The sequence below is a fragment of the Littorina saxatilis genome, linkage group LG2 (assembly GCF_037325665.1).
Source record: "Littorina saxatilis isolate snail1 linkage group LG2, US_GU_Lsax_2.0, whole genome shotgun sequence".
In the NCBI taxonomy this organism is placed as follows: domain Eukaryota; kingdom Metazoa; phylum Mollusca; class Gastropoda; order Littorinimorpha; family Littorinidae; genus Littorina; species Littorina saxatilis.
In genome coordinates, this window is record NC_090246.1 from 94,199,015 (window position 1) to 94,224,014 (window position 25,000).

The 25,000-nt window shown below is 43.5% G+C and overlaps 2 protein-coding genes across 3 annotated transcripts in view; both read left to right on the forward strand.

Annotated features, from left to right (window-relative positions):
* Positions 1-12,242, forward strand: part of LOC138960215 (uncharacterized) — a 50,045-nt gene extending 37,803 nt beyond the window's left edge. The window contains exons 22-23 of the mRNA XM_070331997.1: positions 683-715; positions 8,241-12,242. Coding sequence (XP_070188098.1) covers positions 683-715; positions 8,241-9,495 — 1,288 coding nt within the window. The 3' untranslated portion in view covers positions 9,496-12,242. The remainder of the gene's footprint in view (positions 1-682; positions 716-8,240) is intronic.
* Positions 12,243-14,245: 2,003 nt separating this feature from the next.
* On the forward strand, positions 14,246-24,857 carry LOC138960222 (uncharacterized). 2 transcript variants are annotated; one of them, XM_070332008.1, is made up of 5 exons: positions 14,246-14,405; positions 20,000-20,116; positions 20,659-20,799; positions 21,075-21,182; positions 22,479-24,857. In XM_070332008.1, the coding sequence occupies exons 2-5, from the start codon at positions 20,021-20,023 to the stop codon at positions 23,241-23,243; spliced, it is 1,110 nt and encodes a 369-aa protein (XP_070188109.1). In that variant the 5' UTR covers positions 14,246-14,405; positions 20,000-20,020; the 3' UTR covers positions 23,244-24,857. The 2 variants fall into 2 exon arrangements, with proteins under 2 accessions (XP_070188109.1, XP_070188110.1); XM_070332009.1 differs by lacking the exon at positions 14,246-14,405 and adding an exon at positions 17,568-17,706.
* Positions 24,858-25,000: the final 143 nt, after the last annotated feature.

Genomic DNA, 25,000 nt, shown 5'->3' on the forward strand with positions numbered 1-25,000 from the left:
CTTTCTGTTACGTAAACCACTTTCGATAGCGTTTCGCATGAAGAAAACGGGTCGTTTCTTATCGCTTTCAGTTTCGTTTTAAGGCAAATCCCTTCTGATAGAATATAGACCCATTAGAAAATAATTTCGGAGCTATGTCAAGGCATGTGCATTACATCATTACAAGCGTTATGTCTTTAGTAGACGTGCATCTTAGACGTGAAAAGGGCAAACAAAAACAATCGCCTAACGAAAAATCAACACACACATACACACACACACGCACGCATGCACGCACACACGCGCGCACGTACGCACGCACACACGCACGCACGCACTCACGCACCCACGTAGGCACGCACTCACGCACGTACGCACGCACGGCACGCACGCACGCAAGCACCCACACACACACACACACACACACACACACACACACACACACGCACACGAAAAGCAAAAACACAAAACAACAACAAAATACGAACACCAACCAACGAACCAACCATGCGACTAATACCCCCCGCCCCCCCCCCCCCCCCCTCCCCTAATTAGAAGAAGAAAAAAAAGGCATATCCCATGTAATATGTTGGTAATATAAAGTGCACAAAGTCTGCCAAATTGGCCAAGTTCAAAGTTCCATGGACATGATTGTCTTTTCAAGTTAAATTGTGAAGGCCTACTCTGTTGTTTTTGTGTGCAGCTTCTTCAATCTGTACAACAAATGTTTTGGCAAGTAAGTCATAGTCACTGTGTCAGCTTAATGTTTGACTTGCTATAATTTACTGACGCTTTTCTACTTCGGTGTGTCAAGGCGTCTTTTAATCCACACTTTGCACCAATATGCCTGTAGATATCCGTCTTTCTCTCTTTGTCTGTCTCTCTGTTACCCTGTGTGTGTATCTCGCCTTCCTCTTCTCTCTCTATCTCTCCCCCTCTCTCTCCGAGTATCGCCCCCTATCTCACCCCCAATCTCAGTGTGTGTGTGTGTGTGTGTGTGTGTGTGTGTGTGTGTGTGTGTGTGTGAGTGTCACGGTGTGTGTGTGTGAGAGAGAGAGAGAGAGAGAGAGAGAGAGAGAGAGAGAGAGAGAGAGAGAGAGAGAGAGAGAGTGTGTGTGTGAGAGAGAGAGAGAGAGAGAGAGAGAGAGAGAGAGAGAGAGAGAGAGAGAGAGAGAGAGAGAGAGAGACGCTTGCAGTGAAGATTTAGTCCAGGTTTTCAGGGAGTGTTGATGGTAAGGACGCCTGAACAAATAATCTTGACTGACTCGATAAGACATTTCGGGAATTTCCGAAGGCAATAGTAATTTGACCTTGAGCCGGATACTCATATTGAAAAGACATTATTGCTGCATTACACAAACAGGGTAAAAGTTAAGGTTGTAGCATAAGCAAAAACTATGCATTACACAAACAGGGTAACATTGAGGTTGCCGCATCAGCAATAAAGGCCTAGGCCATGTCAGAAAGGTCAAATTGGGACCTGGAGAAATACTTCAGAACGGGATTTCCACAAATCATCTCAGTCCGAAGATTTGGTATGCAAAGGAAGGGGAATATTTGCGTGGGGAAACACAACGCATTTATTCGTGCACTTTCCGGTGCATTAGTTTATGCACATACTTTTGTTTGGGGAGGGTCCATTTTTGTGAACAAGACAGGTATTTGCCGACGTGTCGCTGATACCAGTTTTACAGCATATTTGTGTGAGCAAGTTCTCTTTTACTCGTGAAACTGATAACGGTTACCACACGATGTTCATGTTGTCAAACTGAACGCCCACACCACCCACGCGCACGTTTAGCTTCGGCCGCTTGAGTGATGAAGGTTTTAATTAACCAAGTGTATATTCGAGATGAAGACAGTTTTTACCCAGTCCGAGTCTACCGTTATTTTGTTCGCACATCTTAAAGAAAGAATGAAGAACAGAAGAAGAAAGAGAGACTTGAAATAAAGAAACAAACAAACAAAAAAAGAAGGAGCAGATGAAGAAAGGAAGGATCGCAGAAACAAACAAACACACAAACAAACAAACAAACAAACAACCACACAAACAAGTAAACAACCACACAAACAAACAAACAAACAAACAAACAACCACACAAACAAGTAAACAACCACACAAACAAACAAACAAACAAACAAACAACCACACAAACAAGTAAACAACCACACAAACAAACAAACAAACAAACAAACAAACAAACAAACAACCACACAAACAAGTAAACAACCACACAAACAAACAAACAAACAAACAAACAAACAAACAAACAACCACACAAACAAGTAAACAACCACACAAACAAACAAACAAACAAACAAACAAACAAACAACCACACAAACAAGTAAACAACCACACAAACAAACAAAAACAAGTAAACAAACAAACAAACAAACAAGTAAACACACAAGTAAACAAACAAACAAACAAACAAACAAACAAACAAACAAACAAACAACCACACAAACAAGTAAACAACCACACAAACAAACAAACAAACAAACAAACAACCACACAAACAAGTAAACAACCACACAAACAAACAAACAAACAAACAAACAAACAAACAAACAACCACACAAACAAGTAAACAAAGGAACAAAGAGACAAAAACACAAACACTGAATAAGACAAAAGAGAAAATCAGCGTCCACAAGTTGAGCAAAACTACCACTTCGAAAGAGAAAAAAAAAGAAATTCCTCCGATAGGAAAAACACCCCCGTCAAAGCGACAAAGGGAAATAACCTTCTCAGTTGGTGGCAGTGAGAATGGGTATTTCCCTTTGACCAACGGGGGTGTGCCTCTATAAGTCCTTGTATAATTTTAATCCACCAATAACTCCCTAACCGTGTGTTTGACTGGTCCCAATTTTTGTAAGGACCGTCTGAGGAATGTATAGAACCTGTTCACGAAGTTTGGTGACGATCGGTCCGTTCATTCTTGAGATCTACTTGCGAACACAAACACACAAACAAACACACAAACAAACACATCGAGTGAAACCTATACACACCCCTATACCGGGGGTGTAAAAAGTCGCGTAAGGCGAAAATACAACATTTACTCAAGCTGTCGAACTCACAGAATGAAACTGAACGCAATGCAATTTTTCAGCAAGACCGTATACTCGTAGCATCGTCAGTCCACCGCTCGTGGCAAAGGCAGTGAAATTAAAAAGAAGAGCGGGGTAGTAAGTTGCGCTGAGAAGGATAGCACGCTTTTCTGTACCTCTCTTCGTTTTAACTTTCTGAGCGTGTTTTTAATCCAAACATATCATATCTATATGTTTTTGGAATCAGAAAATGATGAAAAATAAGATGAACGTAAATTTGGATCGTTTTATAAATTTTTATTTTTTTTTTACAATTTTCAGATTTTTGAGTCACTTGAGAAAAAGTGACTCTATGTAATCGGTCAGTGTTAGTCTGTCCGGCCGGCCGGCCGTCCGGCCGGCCGTCCGTAGACACCACCTTAACGTTGGACTTTTCTCGGAAACTATCAAAGCGATCGGGCTCATATTTTGTTTAGTCGTGACCTCCAATGACCTCTACACTTTAACGATGGTTTCGTTGACCTTTCACCTTTTTCAAGGTCACAGGTCAGCGTCAAAGGAAAAATTAGACATACACCACCTTAACGTTGGACTTTTCTCGGAAACTATCAAAGCGATCGGGCTCATATTTTGTTTAGTCGTGACCTCCAATGACCTCTACACTTTAACGATGGTTTCGTTGACCTTTGACCTTTTTCAAGGTCACAGGTCAGCGTCAAAGGAAAAATTAGACATTTTATATCTTTGACAAAGTTCATCGGATGTGATTGAAACTTTGTAGGATTATTCTTTACATCAAAGTATTTACATCTGTAGCCTTTTACGAACGTTATCAGAAAAACAAGGGAGATAACTAGCCTTTTCTGTTCGGCAACACACAACTTAACGTTGGGCTTTTCTCGGAAACTATAAAAGTGACCGGGCTCAAATTTTATGTGAACGTGACTCATTGTGTTGTGAATAGCAATTTCTTCCTGTCCATCTGATGCCTCATATAATATTCAGAACTGCGAAAGTGACTCGATCGAGCGTTTGCTCTTCTTGTTAATGACCAAAGTCATTAATTAATTTTTAAGCCACCAAGCTGAAATGCAATACCGAAGTCCGGCCTTCGTCGAAGATTGCTTGGCCAAAATTTCAATCAATTTGATTGAAAATGAGGGTGTCACAGTGCCGCCTCAACTTTTACAAAAAGCCGGATATGACGTCATCGAAGGTATTTATCGAAAAAAAACATATCTGGGGATATCATTCCCAGGAACTCTCATGTAAAATTTCATAAAGATCGGTCCAGTAGTTTGGTCTGAATCGCTCTACACACACACACGTTCAGACACACACACACACACATATACACCACGACCCTCGTCTCGATTCCCCCTCTATGTTAAAACATTTAGTCAAAACTTGACTAAATGTAAAAAGAATAAAATTAAAAACAACATGTTTTCTCCCATTTGCTCATTAGCAGTAACAATCTACGTCGAAACATTTGCTTTGCTAGGTTCTTTGAGGCGGCACCAGTGCGCATTAGTAAATTATGTAGTGACAAGATAGGGCGTTCGTTATTTTCGTGTTCAATGTATGTTGATAGCCACGTTCAACCCGCACAATGCAACAAAGTTCAGTATGGATTGGGTCGCCATAAAGTTGAATGTCTACTGCAAAGAATACCGTTCGGATTTTTTTCGGATACCTTCCTTCCATTATAATAGATCCCGTACACCAGTAGAGATTTGTCCAGGCTTTTGCACGTTAGAAAATAGGGCGGGGATGTAGCTCAGTCGGTAGCGCGCTGGATTTGTATCGAGTTGGCCGCTGTCAGCGTGAGTTCGTCCCCACGTTCGGCGAGAGATTTATTTCTCAGAGTCAACTTTGTGTGCAGACTCTCCTCGGTGTCCGAACACCCCCGTGTGTACACGCAAGCACAAGACCAAGTGCGCACGAAAAAGATCCTGTAATCCATGTCAGAGTTCGGTGGGTTATAGAAACACGAAAATAACCAGCATGCTTCCTCCGAAAACGGCGTATGGCTGCCTAAATGGCGGGGTAAAAAACGGTCATACACGTAAAATTCCACTCGTTCAAAAAACACGAGTGTACGTGGGAGTTTCAGCCCACGAACGCAGGAAAAGAAGGAGAAGAAGAAGAAGCACGTCAGAACATCAACAGCATATCAGTTTCCTGTGCAGCATGAGAATACCATGATGAATTATTTTCTTAAATTGACATACGTGTCAGCAAGGAAAGTAAGTCAGCAACCTAAAATAAAATAAAATAATAATAATAAAAAAAATCCCATTCTGCATAGAAAACAGCTAGCCAGACTGTAAAATTGTGGAATGCGATGAAATAAAAGAAGCGCGTGCAAAATCAAAGGGATCTGTAATGGTATAGCAGAGAAGTCGTTAAAGTACCAATGATTGCTTCCGCCCTTCCTATCAGGATCCATTACAGAGATGGCGGGGTATGATGTCATCTTAGTGTATGATGTCAATGCAGTATTTGAACACGCATGATTGGTTGATTGTTGACCTTTTGTCCAAAACTACCCAATGAGTCAGGCATGCCCAACAAACACTGTCATGTCCTTTCTTACTTCTAAAATAAGAACGCATAACCAGAACTGACCCTGACCCCGACTTTACAGTTGTGTAAGCTGTCATTGTCAAGAAGGGAGGCGGCAGCAAGGAGTATAGAACAGATTTAGCCCGAAAAAAACACGCTCAAACAAACACTGACAACAAACCAACGACCAAAACCCCAACAAGTAACACACCCAAACAAAGCGCCTTCCTGTAGGTTGCTGAGCAGTGCGTGACTCAGTGCCCAAACTGCAAGGTGGCCAGTTATGTGACAAGAAACGCATACAAATTTAAATGCTTGCACGAACAGGACCTGTTTCAAACAGTGGCTGTCAGAGGGCTTTAAGTGATGGGGAATGGGAAAACTAAAATGATACACCTCTTATCCGTGTGAGCGTTAGACGAATGGGGAATGATCGAATGATACTGCCCTTTTTGACTCACATGCGAAGCAAAAGTGAGTCTATGTACTCACCCGAGTCGTCCGTCCGTCCGTCCGGCCGGCCGTCCGGCCGTCCGGCCGTCCGGAAAACTTTAACGTTGGATATTTCTTGGACACTATTCAGTCTATCAGTACCAAATTTGGCAAGATGGTGTATGATGACAAGGCCCCAAAAAACATACATAGCATCTTGACCTTGCTTCAAGGTCAAGGTCGCAGGGGCCATAAATGTTGCCTAAAAAACAGCTATTTTTCACATTTTTCCCATTTTCTCTGAAGTTTTTGAGATTCAATACCTCACCTATATATGATATATAGGGCAAAGTAAGCCCCATCTTTTGATACCAGTTTGGTTTACCTTGCTTCAAGGTCAAGGTCACAGGAGCTCTTCAAAGTTGGATTGTATACATATTTTGAAGTGACCTTGACCCTGAACTATGGAAGATAACTGTTTCAAACTTAAAAATTATGTGGGGCACATGTTATGCTTTCATCATGAGACACATTTGGTCACATATGATCAAGGTCAAGGTCACTTTGACCCTTATGAAATGTGACCAAAATAAGGTAGTGAACCACTAAAAGTGACCATATCTCATGGTAGAAAGAGCCAATAAGCACCATTGTACTTCCTATGTCTTGAATTAACAGCTTTGTGTTGCATGACCTTGGATGACCTTGACCTTGGGTCAAGGTCACATGTATTTTGGTAGGAAAAATGTGTAAAGCAGTTCTTAGTGTATGATGTCATTGCTATGTAAAGATCAAGGTCAAGCATGTGAGTCGTATGGGCTTTGCCCTTCTTGTTGTTTGTTTGTTTGCTTAACGCCCAGCCGACCACGAAGGGCCATATCAGGGCGGTGCTGCTTTGACATTTAACGTGCGCCGCACACAAGACAGAAGTCGCAGCACAGGCTTCATGTCTCACCCAGTCACATTATTCTGACACCGGACCAACCAGTCCTAGCACTAACCCCATAATGCCAGACGCCAGGCTGAGCAGCCACTAGATTGCCAATTTTAAAGTCTTAGGTATGACCCGGCCGGGGTTCGAACCCACGACCTCCCGATCACGGGGCGGACGCCTTACCACTAGGCCAACCGTGCCGATGATACTGCCCTAACCCTGCAAGGAAACTAGGAAGTCTCAAAAGGAAACCTCTTTTCCAAAATAAGTTCAGTTAAAAAGGGTCACGCTGAATACAAAAAAACAAAGGATGAACGAATGAACGAACGAACGAACGAACGAACGAACGAACGAACGAATGAACGAACGAACGAACGAATGAACGAACGAACGAAAGTTTGAATAACCGTTCAGTGATAACACAAGACCGCAGCATACAGTGGCCGAGTAGATACCCGAAATGTGATACCCGAAAATTATTTGAAATGATATGATTTTGAATCTGCAAGTTTGTCTTAATGACGTACTTAATTCCTTTGCTTGCTTTATATCAGTCCTTGTCGGGGGAACAGAGCTTATGATAGTAATATTCTTTGTCTTGTCAGTCTCAAAGTATCCTGTCACCGAGGTCACCAGGTCTACTGAAGATCTCTTTCTTTTGTCCCTCTAAGAACACCAAGCCCCTGCTAGTCATTGTAGGAGGAACAGAGCTTATGATAGAAATATTCTTTGTCTTGTCAGTCTCAAAGTAGCCTGTCACCGAGGTCACCAGGTCCACTGAAGATCTCTTTCTTTTGTCCCTCTAAGAACACCAAGCCCCTGCTAGTCATTGTAGGAGGAACAGGTTCAAATCCCGGCAGGGACGGACACGGGTCAACTTTGTGTGCAGACTCAGAGGCGGTATCCATGTCCCACCCCCTTGTCACCACAGTGGCACGTAAAAGACCTCGGTCATACTGCCAGAAGTGCAGGTGGCTGATTACACCTAAACACGCACACACCTGGGTAGCGCGACTCTTGTTGCTGCTAGCTTTCCACTGGGAGGAAGCGATCCAAAATTCCCAGCATTGGGAGAATAGAGTAAATGAAATGAAATGAAAGTATTAACAGTGTTCTCTTGTCTGCTGTCTCGGAGGTCATGAAGACAACTTGCAGATTCAAAACCATATTATTTCAAATGATTTTTGAGTATCACATAGATATCTACTCGGCCACTGTATGCTACGTTCATGTGTAATCACTGAACGGGTGTTTGCCTATCTGATATTGCAGACGCCCACTGGAGGAGGAGATCCCGATGCTGACGGAGCCCATGCCGGTGTTCAAGCCGGAGAAGGTCCACCTGCACGGCAAGGACGGCGCCGGGGCCTGGGACAGCTACTTGGCGACGAAGGGCCGCATGGAAACCGTGGAAGTCGCCAGCTACGGACCCCCCGAGCCTCGCCAGCTGACCGTCACGCCTGGGACGGCCACTGACAGACCTACGGTGGTGTCGGAGGGGCAGCTGAAGCTGGGGGACACCCGACGGGCGAGCGTCTCCAACTACTCCGCAGCGGATGACCCGGTGGTTCAGATGCGTCGCATGAGTCAGCGCATGGATGCTTTCGAGCAGTTGCCCGGGGACCTGGATAGGGACTCCCGTCACTACGCCCGCTATGAGAACTTTGATGGTGGTGGTGGTGGTGGTGGTGGTGGTTATTTAGGGGGTGGTAGTGGTGGTTATGGGCCGATATACGAGAACCTGTCGTACAATAGGAACCCCTGCTTAGAACGCTTGCCGACCCCTCAGCACAGGAAACGAAGCAGGAGCTCCTCGGAGCGGCGGCCGTTTCCTGGCAGTTCTAAAGAGCGCCGAGTGTCCATCTCCCCAGCCAGGCACGCGGGCATCAACACGTCTCGCAGCAGGACTAGCCGCCAGGCTGTGAAGCGGAGTCAACCTTTGAGAGATTTGCGGAATCGTTCCCACAGTGCGGACCGCCGTCCCCCTAGTCGCAGGGGGTCCAGCAGCAGAGAGCGATCGCTTCGTTCATCTTCCAGATCTCCCAACGCGCACCGCTCTGGGCACGGCACTGACCTCAGGCTATCCGGTATCCAGCGCGACAGGTTAAGTAGAAGCCGCAGCAACAACCAGCGTCGTCGCAGTTTGACCAGGCCTAGCGGGGATCCCAGGATAGACCCCAGTATGCGTAAGTCTCGAAGCGATGCTGAAAACAGACATCGCCTCCAAAGCGAACGGTCCCGACAATCTCGGGGAAATCCCAGAAGCCAGCCCCGTTACCCGGGCAACTCATACTTGTCGAGAAGGCAACAGTCGGTCTCTTTCAGACTCCCGCGGAATAGCAGTAATAACCGGACAGACTCCTCCTCCCGGCGTGGTTTCTCTGACCGTAACTCCTCTGCCCTGAGCTCCGGGGGAACCAAACATCTGTCGAGCCACACCCCGCGAAGAACAACGTCGCTCCCTCAGTCATCACCTTCACTGAGCTCGTCTGACTCAGCGTGCTCTTCCTCCAGCTCTTCTGACTGAGGGGCCCGATGCTGACAGTAGAGACTAGACGTCTGCCGTGACTCGGGTCTTGCCTAGAGACTCGACGGTGTGCTTGGTCGAAGGAGCGGTCTTGTAGACCAAGTGCGTGGTTCAGGCTCTTATTGACAGCGACAAGAATTGGCTATATACATCAGTCGCCTTTATTCCTGTGGGAATTCTGACGGACTGACTCAAGAACTGTCGACATTATTCGTCTTTGTCTCTGCAGAAATTATGACGGGATCAAACACTTCTGGCATTATTTTTTGGGACATTCTGACAGCCAGAGACGAGAATTGTCTACATCATTTGCCTTTATTCATGTGGACATTCTGACAGCCAGAGACGAGAATTGTCTGCATCACTTGGCCTTATTCCTGTGGACATTGTCATTGAGCCTCGAGAACTGTCTGCAAAATTCGTTTTTATTGACTCATCTGAGTAATTAGGGGAGTCTTAGTAATGTCTACTAATGAGGAGCGTTCGGTCTTCCGGCTGGCAAGGTGTTCGTTGACAAAAAACAAACGCACCAAAAAACAACAACTTAGCGTTGGGATTTGCTTGAAGCTAGAGCTTTGAATCTTCACATATGTGTAGGCTTTTGGCGACCTCCATACACGATGAAAGTTTGACTCTTGTCAAATGTCAAGGTCACAGCGAGGTCAAGTTCCGGTAAAAAGAGAAAATGAAAACTCCGTTGACCGTCGTCAAGGTCACAGCAAGGTCATTTTATTGTAATTTAAAAAAAACCAGAAAAACAATATGCCTGAACATTTTTTTTTCAACCTAGATCTTTGAAACTTCACACACTTCGAGGGTTTGATTACTTGTAGACATGACCTGAGTCTGTTTGATTTTCGTCAAATGTCAGGGTCACAACGAGGTCGAGTACGGGTCAGGCACGGGCTTCTCGTTTAATCCTAACATAACTGATGTCATATAGACGAAGGACAAGACAATGCGAAAAAATGGCAGTCTACGGCTAACCAGCAACACAATCAGCTCCGTTATCTCACAAAAAATAACGACCCAAAGATTATTACATTTAATGACATATGGGAACATAAAGAGGAGGTGGTTTATGTCATGTTCTAAGCATAAAATGGGTAGTTCGTGTTTTGACCCACTTAAGATTTATGCACACGGCATTGTCAGTGCGTGTTATGTGATACAAAGGCAGAAGTAACACTATTTATTTGATAGGAGGAGTCGATAGTTTTGGGCATTTCAAATGAGGTTAGGACCGTTAAGTTTTTATCTGTCTTAAACCAAAGCTAGAGAAGAATGTAAGGAATGGAATAGAAACTGTAATACGAAACTGAATGAGAGCACGAGCTTCACAGAACCCAGAATTCGAAACTAAGCATGACTTTCACAGGAGCGAAAATACTCACACCATTCCTTTTTGCCTCATGAGAAGGAAAAAACCATATATCGTCGTCGTCCTGGATTTGAGCGTAACGCAATTCTTGGTGATTTGGATGACAGGCATGAGACCAAGGGTAGGGCGGATGGTTGCGAGAGAGGTGAAGGGACGGGGAATGTTTACAGTGCCGTGTGTCGGGCCCACCAATGTTTAGCTCAGACACCGTCGCGGCACACGCGCCTCAGTTCTGTGCAGGAAAATGCAGCGCGCTATTCTGGCCATCTAGCCAACTGTCGTCCTCATCTCTAAGGCAGACTGATACTGGGAGGTGTAAGTTACACCCGCCTTCAGGCTCAGGCATGCTCAAGCCCTCGACTCAAGACATTGTTTTTGTGCTTTAGACTAGGTAAATCATTCTCTATGAGAAGTAGTCTTTAAAATACGATGGACAATACATGATTTAACATTCTTTTATCTTTCTGTCCATTCCAGGTACAAATCTAAACACTATATCATAATACAAATAACCAGTTTTGGCTTTCTGTTGAAAAGCTGTATACAATGAGTTACGCCAAAATTCCATGACGACGTCGATCTGTAAAACATAGTAATTAAACTGAACGGAAATTGCTATGTGTGATGAAATGTTTGGTCACATGTTGCAACAATACTGGGAAGTAGACTTTGACACAGACGGACACTTGACAAAAATTGCAACCTATGTATGCGACGTTTGACACAATTGTATTGTCAAGATTATATGTCTTCGTAAGAAGCTTTTTTTAATGTAATTTTCTTATAACTCAAGTCTTGATAGATAATATATTTTTCTATCCCTCTGTTATTTATGTGGTACTTCAGTTCTTCTGCTAAACTCAATTTTAAAGATTATTTTCTAATTTAGTCGAATCGACTAAAATAAACTGGGAATCACTTTTACCTGAAATGTGATAGTAAATCGTTTGATAAGAGCGTATGCGTATTTTGTCATACACATTTCATTTCTATACGATTTACCATTTTTGTCGTTGCCATGTATATATCAAATTTTTCTTCTACCCGTACATATCATTAGTTAAAGTTGTTTTCATGTTTTCACTTGATTGTAGGCTTATGTCAATCATCCGTAAGCAAATTGACAATCATCAAAGCATACTATTTCTTCATTTTCTTTGTGTCAAAGCGCGTTTTCATATAATTCATATCGTTTCTGTCTTGTCTACAAAACTGTGAAACCATTCGGTCTATTTTTAAAGTTGGTATTTATATTTTACAGTTTGAATACAGATTATTTACTTTCTTGCAGATTTTACTTCCGTTTTCTATTTCACGTCTTACGAGTTGCTGAATAAAGAAAAGCACTATCGATTTTGCCACTTTACTCCGTGCATTTGTTTTCGTCAACAACGAATACTTACGTTTTGGTGTTTGGCGTGTATGTGTTCATTTTGAGTCCAATGACCTAAGTACTTGCACTAGTACGCCCAGACACAGACACAGAGACAGACACAAACACAAAACAAAACACACACACACACACACACACATACGTACACACGCAAACACACATCCACATACAAACACGCGCGCGCGTGTATTCACACAAACACGCACCGGGACACACGCACACACACACCGGGACACACACACACACACACACACACACACACACACACACACACACACACACACACGTGCATTCACACACACACACACACACACACACACACAGACGTCCACTCATCGCAAACGAACATACACACACACGCACAGAAACACACTCGCACAAAGACACACACATAAACACCCACCCAGAGAGAGAGAGAGAGACACACACACACACACACACACACACACACACACACACACACACACCCACACACACACACACACACACACACCCACACACACACACACACACACACCCACACACACACACACACACACACACACACACACACACACACACGCGCGCGCGTGTACACATATAATACATGCAAGCACATACTCACACACACGCATACACGTCGATGTTACGAAGCGCATCATTGGCCTACAACCGAGGAAATCCAGTGGTCACTGTGACCTCGCCTTAACCTTTGAAAAGATTATGAAAGCCAGTATGCATCATCGGCTCTGACATCTTACTGGTAAAATCCAGAATTGCTAAAGCCGAAAGGTGCAATATTTTCTTTCCAGTTTTATTTTGCCATCAGGGCCTTGTTTATCCAGTCAGGTGTCTGAGCTTAGGCCAAGTCAGATCGTGAGGAGGGGGAGGGGGGGGGGGGGGGGGGGGGAAAGCGGCGATGTTTGTGATTGGGTTCCCGAGGAGTTTACTGCATACCGGCCGTGAAGTGCCGTGTGTGTGTGTGTTTGTATGTGTGTGTGTGTGTGCGTGTGTAAGCCCAGTGTGTTTATGTGTGCGTGTGTCCGTCTGTCTGTCAGTGTCTGTTAGTGCGTGGGTGCGCACTCGTGTGTCTGTCTGTCTGTCTGTCTGGGTTACCAGTGCGTGACGGTGAGCGCTCGTGTGTGTGTGTGTGTGCTCATGCGTCGGTGTGCCGTGCCTGTGTATGAATAGATTTCCTTTTAAGTCCAGTAACGGACTGGTCCCATTTTTGTAATTGATTAGGCCTACATCATTTCATTGGCATACTCGAGAAAGATGCCTGTATGTGGTAAGTTTACAAATAGATGATAGGGTCAGACATGCATGACATACGATTTGTGGCCATGCGTCGGACGGTGGTCATCGGCCTGTTTTCATGGAGTGTTGTCGAGGATGTGAACAGTGGTCCTGTAATTCTAACCGGGCTCCGGATACAGTGACACTGCGTAGTTTTACAGCGGTGACAAGTAATAGGCCTATACTACAAAAACAAACTGGCTCATGAGTCCCTACCTTCTGGCCCTCCCTTTCCTCCCTGTGTGTATGTGTGTGTGTGTGTGTGTGTGTGCCTCGCGCGTGCGTCTGTGTTCCTCTCTCTCTCTCTCTCTCTCTCTCTCTCTCTCTCCCCTCTCTGTCTGTCTCTCTGTCTCTGTCTCTGTCTGTCTCTCTCTCTCTGTGCGTGTGTGTGTGTGATTCGCATCGCAACCCCATCCGTGCCGCCTAAGCAACAACGCTTTGGTGGGACGCAGACACAGCAGTAACACCGCCATTGACTGACACGGCAATTTTGAAGAATAAACCCCTTCCTTTAAAGAAAAATCTGGCAAATTTCCAGCTAAAAAAGTCCTACTTGATGTAAAAATACACACAAGCAACTTTCCCGAAAGGGTAGCCTACTTCCCTCATTAAACAAACTCTTGGTATGAGTCGACACAAGACCGGCTTGATGCGGTGAATAACGGGAATTCCCGCAAATAGCTAATCGCATTTCCCACAGCCGTGAGACAAGACTACAGTTGATGCAACTGAATGCAGCAGTTCGCGAATGTTCCTGGAATCGTGTGGTAGCGTTAAGTCATTTTGTGAAGGGTGAAGCTATCGAAGACATCATTTTGTTTTCTGCTGCCGGCCTGATCGACACCAGTCTTCTACTAAGAGGTAAGAGAAATTTCGAATTCAGTTTTCAGTTGAAGTAGTTTCAGTGATACTGTACTGACTAATCAGTGTCACTTTATTTGTCGTTGACGCTAACAGCTAAGGCACTGTCGCGAAAACCGAGAGGAAGATACTTAGTGTGTTGTATTAAAATAGGTATTTCAAAGATGACCCACTTTGTTGTAGATAATGACCTGGTCAATCCAAACTACAAGTAGCTGATTATTAAACACCCACCCAGCCTGTTCACTTTCGCAATAGGCCTACCTCTTTGTTTCCTTTAGCCGGTTTACCTACGTAAGCGTTCGGTTTTGGATTAATGGTTGGCCTGCTATATAACTGTCCCCGACAGGGCGTAGATTCAGTGTACTCGATCGATTTTGAAACGACGACAATTAATTTCAACGAGCAAATGTTTCTCAATATTTCTGTTCATATTTTACTCTAACACATTGCGAACACTTTAATGCTCTGTCTTTCTATAACTGACAAAATCAACTTGACTAACTAACACTGACACTGAGCCGTTTGCGGGTTGTCACTGCCACTCTGATTGGTCTCTAAAGTTAACAGTGACGAGTATTCCTCTTTTTGATATTTTGTTTGCAGTTGCTTGCAATGTTTTGTATTGCTGCGTTTAACTGATCTTTACAATATGGGTAAAATTTTGTGAGTGGGAGCATCAGTAGACTTTCTTCCCAAAAAATAGCGAATATTATTCATAACAAGTCGCGTAAGGCGAAAATACAACATTTAGTCAAGCTGTCGAACTCACAGAATGAAAATGAACGCACTGCAATTTTTCAGCAAGACCGCATACTCGTAGCATCGTCAGTCTACCGCTCGTGGCAAAGGCAGTGAAATCAGTTGACAAGAAGAGCGGGGTAGTAGTTGCGCTGAGAAGGATAGCACGCTTTTCTGTACCTCTCTTCGTTTTAACTGATGATTTTCTGAGCGTGTTTTTAATCCAAACATATCATATCTATATGTTTTTGGAATCAGGAACCGACAAGGAATAAGATGAACGTGTTTTTAAATTGATTTCAAAAATTTAATTTTGATCATAATTTTTATATTTTTAATTTTCAGAGCTTGTTTTTAATCCAAATATAACATATTTATATGCTTTTGGAATCAGGAAATGATGAAGAATAAGATGAACGTAAATTTGGATCGTATTATAAATTTTTGTTTTTTTTACAATTTTCAGATTTTTAATGACCAAAGTCATTAATCAAATTTTAAGCCACCAAGCTGAAATGCAATACCGAAGTCCGGCCTTCGTCGAAGATTGCTTGGCCAAAATTTCAATCAATTTGATTGAAAATGAGGGTGTGACAGTGCCGCCTCAACTTTTACAAAAAGCCGGATATGACGTCATCAAAGACATTTATCGAAAGCAAAGAAAAAACCGTCTGGGGATGTCATTCCCAGGAACTCTCATGTCAAATTTCATAAAGATCAGTCCAGTAGTCTGAATCGCTCTACACACACACACACGCACAGACAGACAGACACACACATACATTTGTTAACCGTATTTTCGTTTTGTGTCCCCCATTGCCAGGAATCAATGTGTGTGTGTGTGTGTTTGCATTTTCTGTACTATAATATTTTGTGTTCACTGTTTGTGTACTTTTGTTTTCCAAATATTTATTTTATTTTTTCTTTTCTTATCTTCTATTTTTCTTTTTGTTCACTTGGTACTTTGTGCATTTTTGAATTTGCGAATATTGTTTATAATGCCCCTGGGTAATGAACAATAAAACTTGACTTGACTTGACTTGACTACACACACACACACATACACCACGACCCTCGTCTCGATTTCCCCTCTATGTTAAAACATTTAGTCAAAACTTGACCAAATGTAAAAAGGAGAAGGTTTGGGTCGGTCTATATCTGACTTTTATTATATTAAAAAAAAGTTCTGTCTGTCTTTCTGTCTTTCAAGTTTCTGTCTGTCTTTTTATATTTAGTCAAGTTTTGACTAAATATTTTAACATCGAGGGGGAATCGAAACGAGGGTCGTGGTGTATGTGTGTGTGTATGTGTGTGTGTGTGTGTGTGTGTGTGCGTGCGTGTAGAGCGATTCAGACCAAACTACTGGACCGATCTTTATGAAATTTGACATGAGAGTTCCTGGGATTGATATCCCCATACGTTTTTTTCATTTTTGTGATAAATGTCTTTGATGACGTCATATCCGGCTTTTCGTGAAAGTTGAGGCGGCACTGTCACGCCCTCATTTTTCAACCAAATTGGTTGAAATTTTGGTCAAGTAATCTTCGACGAAGCCCGGGGTTCGGTATTGCATTTCAGCTTGGTGGCTTAAAAATTAACTAATGACTTTGGTCATTAAAAATCTGAAAATTGTAAAAAAAAATAAAAATTTATAAAACGATCCAAATTTACGTTTATCTTATTCTCCATCATTTGCTGATTCCAAAAACATATAAATATGTTATATTCGGATTAAAAACAAGCTCTGAAAATTAAATAAATAAAAATTATTATCAAAATTAAATTGTCCAAATCAATTTAAAAACACTTTCATCTTATTCCTTGTCGGTTCCTGATTCCAAAAACATATAGATATGATATGTTTGGATTAAAAACACGCTCAGAAAGTTAAAACAAAGAGAGGTACAGAAAAGCGTGCTATCCTTCTTAGCGCAACTACTACCCCGCTCTTCTTGTCAATTTCACTGCCTTTGCCATGAGCGGTGGACTGACGATGCTACGAGTATACGGTCTTGCTGAAAAATGGCAGCTACTTGACTAAATATTGTATTTTCGCCTTACGCGACTTGTTTTCTTTTTTTTTCTTTCTATCTTTCGTTCGTTCTTTGTTGTTGTTTTTTTTCGTTTTAATTTTCACTTGTTAAGGCTTCACACTGCTTTTGTCTTTTCCCTTCTTGGTGTACCACCTCCCTCCCACCCCCCCCCCCTACCACCCCACCCATTCAAGCACACCACGCCCAAAACCACCAGCTAAATTCCCCCCAAACGCGTGATGCGGCCAGCCGTTACCTCCCTCCATCAACCCCACCTCCCCCCCCCCCTTCTCCATTTCCGCTTGATCCTCTTCTATTCTGTCCATTCGCGAACGGACTTTACCGGTATTACTCAGTTTTGTTGGATCAATCCGGTACTGGTCACATGACTAGACGAAGACCAGTGACTACAGTAGACCAGACTGACTTGATAAAGACTTCAGACCATCCTCTATCCTTTCATTTAATACCCAGACACTGGTGATTGAATAACTTGACTCATAGAGTTCCCTTCCAGATATCAGGCGGTGAGCATCTTGTAAAATTATTTTGTGTTCATGTTTAAGCTGGTGTGGCATGCATTAACTTATCTATTTATTTGTCGTTTGCTCAAGTTATGTATGTGTTTCGTTTTGTTCATTGTTGATTGATTGTTCATTTAAAAAAACCCACCTATTTTCGCTAACTGTTAGACAACTTAAATGAATGCGCAATGCCTGTTTCCGTGTTTAACTTAGTGACATTTTGGTTTTAATAATTATAGTGCTGATATCTTGCGTGCATAAGCTTTTTGTGATGTTCTTCTTCTTCTTCTTCTTCTTCTTCTTCTTCTTCTTCTTCTTCTTCTTCTTCTTCTTCTTCTTCTTCTTCTTCTTCTTCTTCTTCTTTCTTCATTTCATTATCAAAAATACAAAACAAGACTCGATGACGAACAAAAACGTCGCAATGATAAAGCGATAGGGAAGGAAATGTAATTGAAAGGGAAATAACTTGCGGCAAAAACAATCAAAGGGAAATTATGAACCTGAAAACAATTAAAGGACAATTATGAACCTGAAAATAATGGACAACTAGAAGAAAATAAACTGGAACAAAAAAAAAAGGATCTAAAAGATAAGTAATTAAGCAGGAAGAGCATTGAAACACACATTTATATTAAGGCATTTGATAAACGCTAAAAAGAACATGATTGCACGAAAGAAAGAAACAACCCTTAAAGAAATGAATGCCTGCAGACAATGGCAGCTCGGAGTGCAACAGTTCAGGACAACAAGAGAGAGAGAGAGAGAGAGAGAGAGAGAGAGAGAGAGAGAGAGAGAGAGAGAGAGAGAGAGAGAGAGAGAGAGGGAGAGAGAGAGACTGAGACTGAGAGAGAGAGAGAGAGAGAGAGAGAGAGAGAGAGAGAGAGAGAGAGAGAGAGAGAGAGAGAGAGAGAGAGAGACTGATTTGGCACAGAGCCATGCAATAGTAAGGCTGACTTTCCACTATTACTTTTTTCTCGACAGATAACATAATTGTGGAAATTCTCGTTATGCCTAATGTAAGCGCTTGGGAAAATAGAAAAAGGGAATCCCCGAAAAAAAGACCAGAAAATTAATAGCCTCGTGACCTGCGCAAAGCAAATACGCATTTTGAGCTACTAGCTAAATTTCCTGTACAGTTGATCCTTCAAAGGTCGAATCGTTGTTCTAACTTCCTATTTGTTATCGAAGATCAAAGGTTTGTAGATTCAGTTTCTTGTTTCTAAAGGATTTATCACAGGATTCCTTGTGAATTTCGATCGCTGCGAAACACTGAACTTCCCCGGGGCTAAAAATAACACACAGGGAAAATCCGAAACGAAGACGTGCAGCTTTTTATCATGTGAACTGAAGTTGTTTACTGAAGTTGTTTTCTGTTTTTTACGTAAAGGCCAATTGGGGGTCTTATCTTCAGAATTTCGGATATTTGGGGTTGAAGAAGAATATGTTTACTTATGTCAATATAAAAATGTCCAGTGGGTTTTGCACGGACTTTTACTCTCGTGACCCCTCGTCCAGTCTCTCCCTCTAACTCTCCTTCTCAAACACACATGAGGAAAGAGAGAACGAGTCCCAGTATACATTTGGAATTTTCTTGCGCCAATCCGGAAGTTGCATAAATTTCGCTTATCCTCTACTTGTCAGTTGACCCCGCCTTCTCAGTCCCGCTATCCCGCCCCGCAACCCCACCCTCCCCCCCTCCCCCTCTCTTTCTCTCTCTCAGTCTCTCTCTCTCTCTCTTTAACACTCACCCCACTCCGGCGAATCTGCCTACATTAATTTTTTCGATGATATTGATTTTTGGTTGCCGGGAAGTATAGCCTGCTTCGCTGTCAAGTCAGTCTGACTTGACGGAGTTTGGTTTGATGTTCGGTTCTGAGAGCTTGTCTGAATACCGTTCTTAGCTTCTTTTGCTTTCTTTTTAAGTATTTCATCTTTATCAATCTCGTGGTCACCGAACAGCTACTACTACTACTACTACTACTACTACTACTACTACTACTACTACTACTACTACTACTACTACTACTACTCTGGCTTAAATTATTGCTGCTGCTGCCGTTGTTAGTATGACGTGAACTGCTGCTCCTCCTGTTCCTCCTCCTCATCCTACTACAATTAACTTATTGGCGAAATAAAGTTCATACGTAATGGGAACACTAACAGTACCCCCCTCCCCCCCCCCCCCCCCCGCCCCCGCCCCCCCCCCCCCCCCCCCGTCTTCTCTTTCTCCCCCTTTCTGGTCTGTCTTACCACATAACGCCTCTATTTTCATGACCGTCTATTTCGTTCTTTTCAGACAATTTCTGCCAAGCGCACAATGGGAACACTGTCGAAGATGGAACAACAGCCAACAAGGTACGACCAACGCTGTAGAGCAGCCTATGATGCCATAACGGACGACAGCCTTTTGAAGGTACGATGTTACTCTGTATGCCTGTGTACGTGCGTGAGTGTGCGCGCGCGTTTGTGTACATGCGTGTGTGTTGGTATTTATGTACGCACGCGCACACGCGGGCAGTCAGAGATGAAAGCTCTGTCTGTGTGCTGTGTGTATGTATAACGAGTGCAAATGCTTTGCAAAATTGAAAGGAGCTGGAGCATGCTCGTACGAAGTTTTGTCAAAGTAAGTTTGCGCAGTATTAAATTGTTTGCTTCCCACCCCTTCCTCCCCTTTCCTCTCTTGCCTAACGGCCTCCTCCCCTCCTGCACCCCCACCCCCCCTTCCCTTCACCCCGCACCCCACTTTCTCTCCTCTTCATCTTGTCGCCAAATTTAATAACTGAAAACAATAGGCCTAGCCAATGAAAAAATCCTTTCCCCAAAAAAATAAGAAAAATATAAGAAGAAAAAAATGATAAGAAAAAAATAAGAAGAAACAAAAGATTAAACGGACATGAAAGCAAAACTTGAAATTTGAAGCACTGTTAATTTGTGTAATACGTTGCCACCCCACAGGAAGCGGCAGAGCAGGCAGATCGTACAGGCAGCGAGATGCCGCTGGTCAGAGAACAGCTGAGGACCAAGATTCAGCTTCAAAGACTCAAGTCAGGCAAAGGAGAGCTCACCGTTGAGTTCGAGGAACCTCGCAAATATGAGGTAAGTGTTTTTGATATGCGCTAAACTGTTGTATGTGTTGTTGTTGTTGTCGTCGTCGTCGTCGTCGTCGTTGTTATTGTTGTTGTTGTTGTTGTTGTTGTTGTTGTTGTTGTTTTGTAGCTGTGGTTGTTTCAGCTATTCGTTCAGTGTGCTTGAGAGAGAGAGAAAGAGAGAGAGAGAGAGAGAGAGAGAGAGAGAGAGAGAGAGAGAGAGAGAGAGAGAGAGAGAGAGAGAGAGAGAGAGAGAGGTTTCTAATCACAATACATTTATTCCAGCTGACAGCAGAGGAAAAGACGAAGCAGGAGAGGCGGAAGATGAGGAACAGAGAAGCGGCCAAGAACAGCCGCTTCCGAAAGAAGAAGCAGCATTCCCAACTGCAGAAGGTAAGGCTTGAACCAACCTGCAATAAGAAATAAACGGACATGCCTACACTCGGTCATATAGACATGGATTTGTTTGTTTGTTTGTTTGTTTGTTTGCTTTACACCCAGCCGACCACGAAGGGCCATATCAGGGCGGTGCTGCTTTGACATTCTTTCTTTCTTTCTTTATTTGGTGTTTAACGTCGTTTTCGACCATTCAAGGTTATATCGCGACGGGGAAAGGGGGGAGATGGGATCAGTAGGGGAAAGGGGGGAGATGGGATAGAGCCACTTGTTAATTGTTTCTTGTTCACAAAAGCACTAATAAAAAAATTGCTCCAGGGGCGTGCAACGTAGTACAATATATGACCTTACTGGGAGAATGCAAGTTTTCAGTACAAAGGACTTAACATTTCTTACATACTGCTTGACTAAAATCTTTACAAACATTGACTATATTCTATACAAGAAGCACTTAACAAGGGTAAAAGGAGAAACAGAACCGTTAGTCGCCTCTTACGACATGCTGGGTAGCATCGGGTAAATTCTTTCTCGTCCCAACCAATATGGGACTCCCCCTAACCCGCGGGGGGTCTGCTTTGACATATAACGTGCGCCACACACAAGACGGAAGTCGCAGCACAGGCTTCGTGTCTCACCCAGTCACATTATTCTGACACCGGACCAACCAGTCCTAGCACTAACCCCATGATGCCAGACGCCAGGCGGAGCAGCCACTAGATTGCCAATTTTAAAGTCTTAGGTATGACCCGGCCGGGGTTCGAACCCACGACCTCCAGATCACGGGGCGGACGCCTTACCACTAGGCCAACCGTGCCAGTATATAGACATGGAATAGTGGAGCAACAGACAGACAGATGAAAAGACCCCACAGACAAACATACTTTTACAGATCACATATAGACTATATATATCAGCACATAGGAGTTTTAGCTTAGAAACGATGACCATATACAACAATTTTTGAGCAGAAGAAAGACTGATCTTCAAATACACGTATATTTCTGACCAAAAAACTGCTGTTTAACATCTGGGCTATACCACTGAAAAAATATCCTTAACTTTTTGTGCTCAGTGTACATTTGAGGGCACGAAGGCCTCATACTAATCAGTTTATGAGTTCCGTTCAGACAAATTAACCTCAATTGAAAGCGCATGGGAAGTGCAGCTCAAATGTACAAACCTTATATTAGAACGTTGGAGTTTAGTTTCCTATTGTTCTCAGGAAATGTTGATGTGCCCTCGGATATATGGCTAATTTGATGATTCAACATGCGTGATGTCATTTTGTTGTAGGAGCACAAAGGCCTGGTCGCAGCAAGAACGGGACTGAAGTCTGACATTGAAAAGCTTCATTCCTTGCTGGAGAACCTGCAGAAGGGGGTCAAGAAGGCGCGGATCTGCTGTTCCGCCTATCACCCACAGGCACGCAGGCAGTTCCTCGCCCAGACACCTCCCGTAGCAGCACCCCAGACAATCGTCAAAGCTCAGTCTTTTCCTGTCCCTCAGACATTCACTGCTCCACAGAGATACATCCTGAACCAAAGCCAGGTCCTCCCAGTGATGAACGTTCAGGCGGAGGAGACCGTCGTCACTTCTACGGATTTCACAGCCTCCAGACCAGCATCTGCCGAACTAGAACAAAACGTTGTTCAACAAAATGCCAACCTCAGTCAGGAAGACGTGGATTTGTTTGTTGCTTCTCTCTCAGGCAACTCGCAACCCTCTTCCACGCTGTCCACCTCTCTTGCTGCGTCCTCAGAGTCTCCAGTTTATGTTCTGCCGCAAGACCACGACTCTCTTCATCCCCAACACACGTCCTTCCTGCAGTATCTTCAAGATGAAGAACCCGAAGAACATGTGTCCAAGATGAAAGGCTTCCAGTCCCCCTTCGCTCGTTACTCGCCATACAGCAAGCAAAGTTCGAGTCCCGGTACGTCTCCCCTTGGACTGGGCTCAGATCGCTCGTCCACAGACTCTATGGCCACCTCTCCAGATGGCTCTCAGCCTAATGCCCAGGCCATGTTCAACATCATGCAGGGTTTGATCCGTGGACAGTGATGGAAACTTCACGTGTCAATGGTCCGCTGGCTAAACCCAAATTAACTTGCTACTGAGTCTTTCTATCTGAGTATGATGTTTGGTTGATGTTAACTTATATGACAAATAATTATATGTTCTTTTGGGATGATCATCCATGATATTTTGTGGATGTTTAGCACAGAAGATAGATGTGTGACAGGGTGAACTGTCACCAGTGTAAGTTGCAACATGTATCTTTGGGGTGATGTTTTCCGTAGCTTAATGAAACATGGAATTGTTTATCTACCTTTTTAGGCAGATATGTACTACGACAATGAGCTGCTGTTTTGTTTGTTTTTAGCGGGACCGGGGATATACTTTTGCTTCGCTTTTAAACGTCTTTGTCTGCTCCCTACTGTCTGTAAAACGATTCTTGCAGAATGATAATGATAGAAATGCAATACATTAAGTTCGGTTACACATTTGGTTCCCCTGACCAGATTGTGACGACACTGTCGCTGACCTTCACTGACACTGACAACTATGACAGACAGATAAGGACAGAATGACACGCATCACTACAGCTCCGCAGACAATCGCAACAGCAGTTAGGCCAAAAAAAAAAAAATAGGTGTGGTTACGGTAACATAGCCACAAAAAAATAGGGTAGGTAGGTAGGCAATCACTTTTTTTTTTTTTAACTTTTTTTTCTAATGTGTACAAATTAAACCTACTTGACAGGGAAATAAGTGTGCGACTCGGGCGCTTTCGCTTTCATTGCGTTTTTTGCACTCGGTTTTTTTTTTTCGACAAATGTAATAAAAAGTTATAGGATCGGCCCCTAAAAATAGGGTAGGTCGGGTTACCGTAACCACACCTATTTTTTTTTTAGGCCTTATCCAACAAGAAAGGACGACAACATACGATCAGACACTCCACAGTTCCTCGACCAGTTTGTGTCGACTGGAAGGTCTTAGTGCTCCGTTGTCAAAAGTCTCACTGTTTTTGTTTCACCCTGAAAAGGCTGTTGCAAAGTAATTCAGGACACGGCACGTTTGCACTGGACCAGACAGGTTTGACCAGAACAGGTCGGGCGAAAACATTGGCTATCGAATTTCCCAGAGTTCTAGAATACAGAATATTTTCTTGCCGAGAGTAGCTCCTGGCAAGAACATGTTCTGAATTCTATGTTCTTATCAGCAGTCTTTATAGCTTTAGCGAAATTGACATAGGATCAACCAGTGATGTGAGGGCGAGATGTTCGGGAAAAAAGGGGGGTGGGGGGGGGGGGGGGGGGTATGGAGGCGTCAGATGCGCGGATACAAAACAAATAGGAATATAATTTTGGATTAACAAACCGGCAAAACAATTGGAAAAGGTTAATGTTTGTAGGGATGGTTCGTCACTCTTATTATGAGCGTGTCAGCATGAACTATTCTATTTTCAATGCTTTGTCTGTTCTACCGTGACGGTTTTTGTCATTCAGAAATGTCTGGCCGTTTCAAAATAGTCGCGGGCGGAAGCATAATAGAACCGGTGTGTTCGATATATAGTGGCATGTCTGACGCTAGGAATAATGAGTTCGAAACGAAGTAACAACAGTCTGACGAGAGTGGAAAGGGAAAGACTGAGAAAGGATATGTGGGGTGGGGGTGAGGGGGTGGGGATGGGGTTGGGGGCGGAGGGGGGGGGGTGTGTGTTGGGCGGGGGTCGGTCGCGGAGATGTTGGAAGTGGAAGCCAGCCAGGTTCTGTTTGAGGCACTCTGCAAGGACTGTTCGCTCAAACAGAATCACAG

What these genes read in the sequence shown, in the direction of transcription:
- LOC138960222 (XM_070332008.1), top strand. Translation starts at nt 20,021, where the DNA reads ATGGGAACACTGTCGAAGATGGAACAACAGCCAACAAGGTACGACCAA. An exon ending in CGGACGACAGCCTTTTGAAG is followed by an intron (nt 20,117 to 20,658) that starts GTACGATGTTAC and finishes GCCACCCCACAG; the next exon opens with GAAGCGGCAGAGCAGGCAGA. An exon ending in AGGAACCTCGCAAATATGAG is followed by an intron (nt 20,800 to 21,074) that starts GTAAGTGTTTTT and finishes CATTTATTCCAG; the next exon opens with CTGACAGCAGAGGAAAAGAC.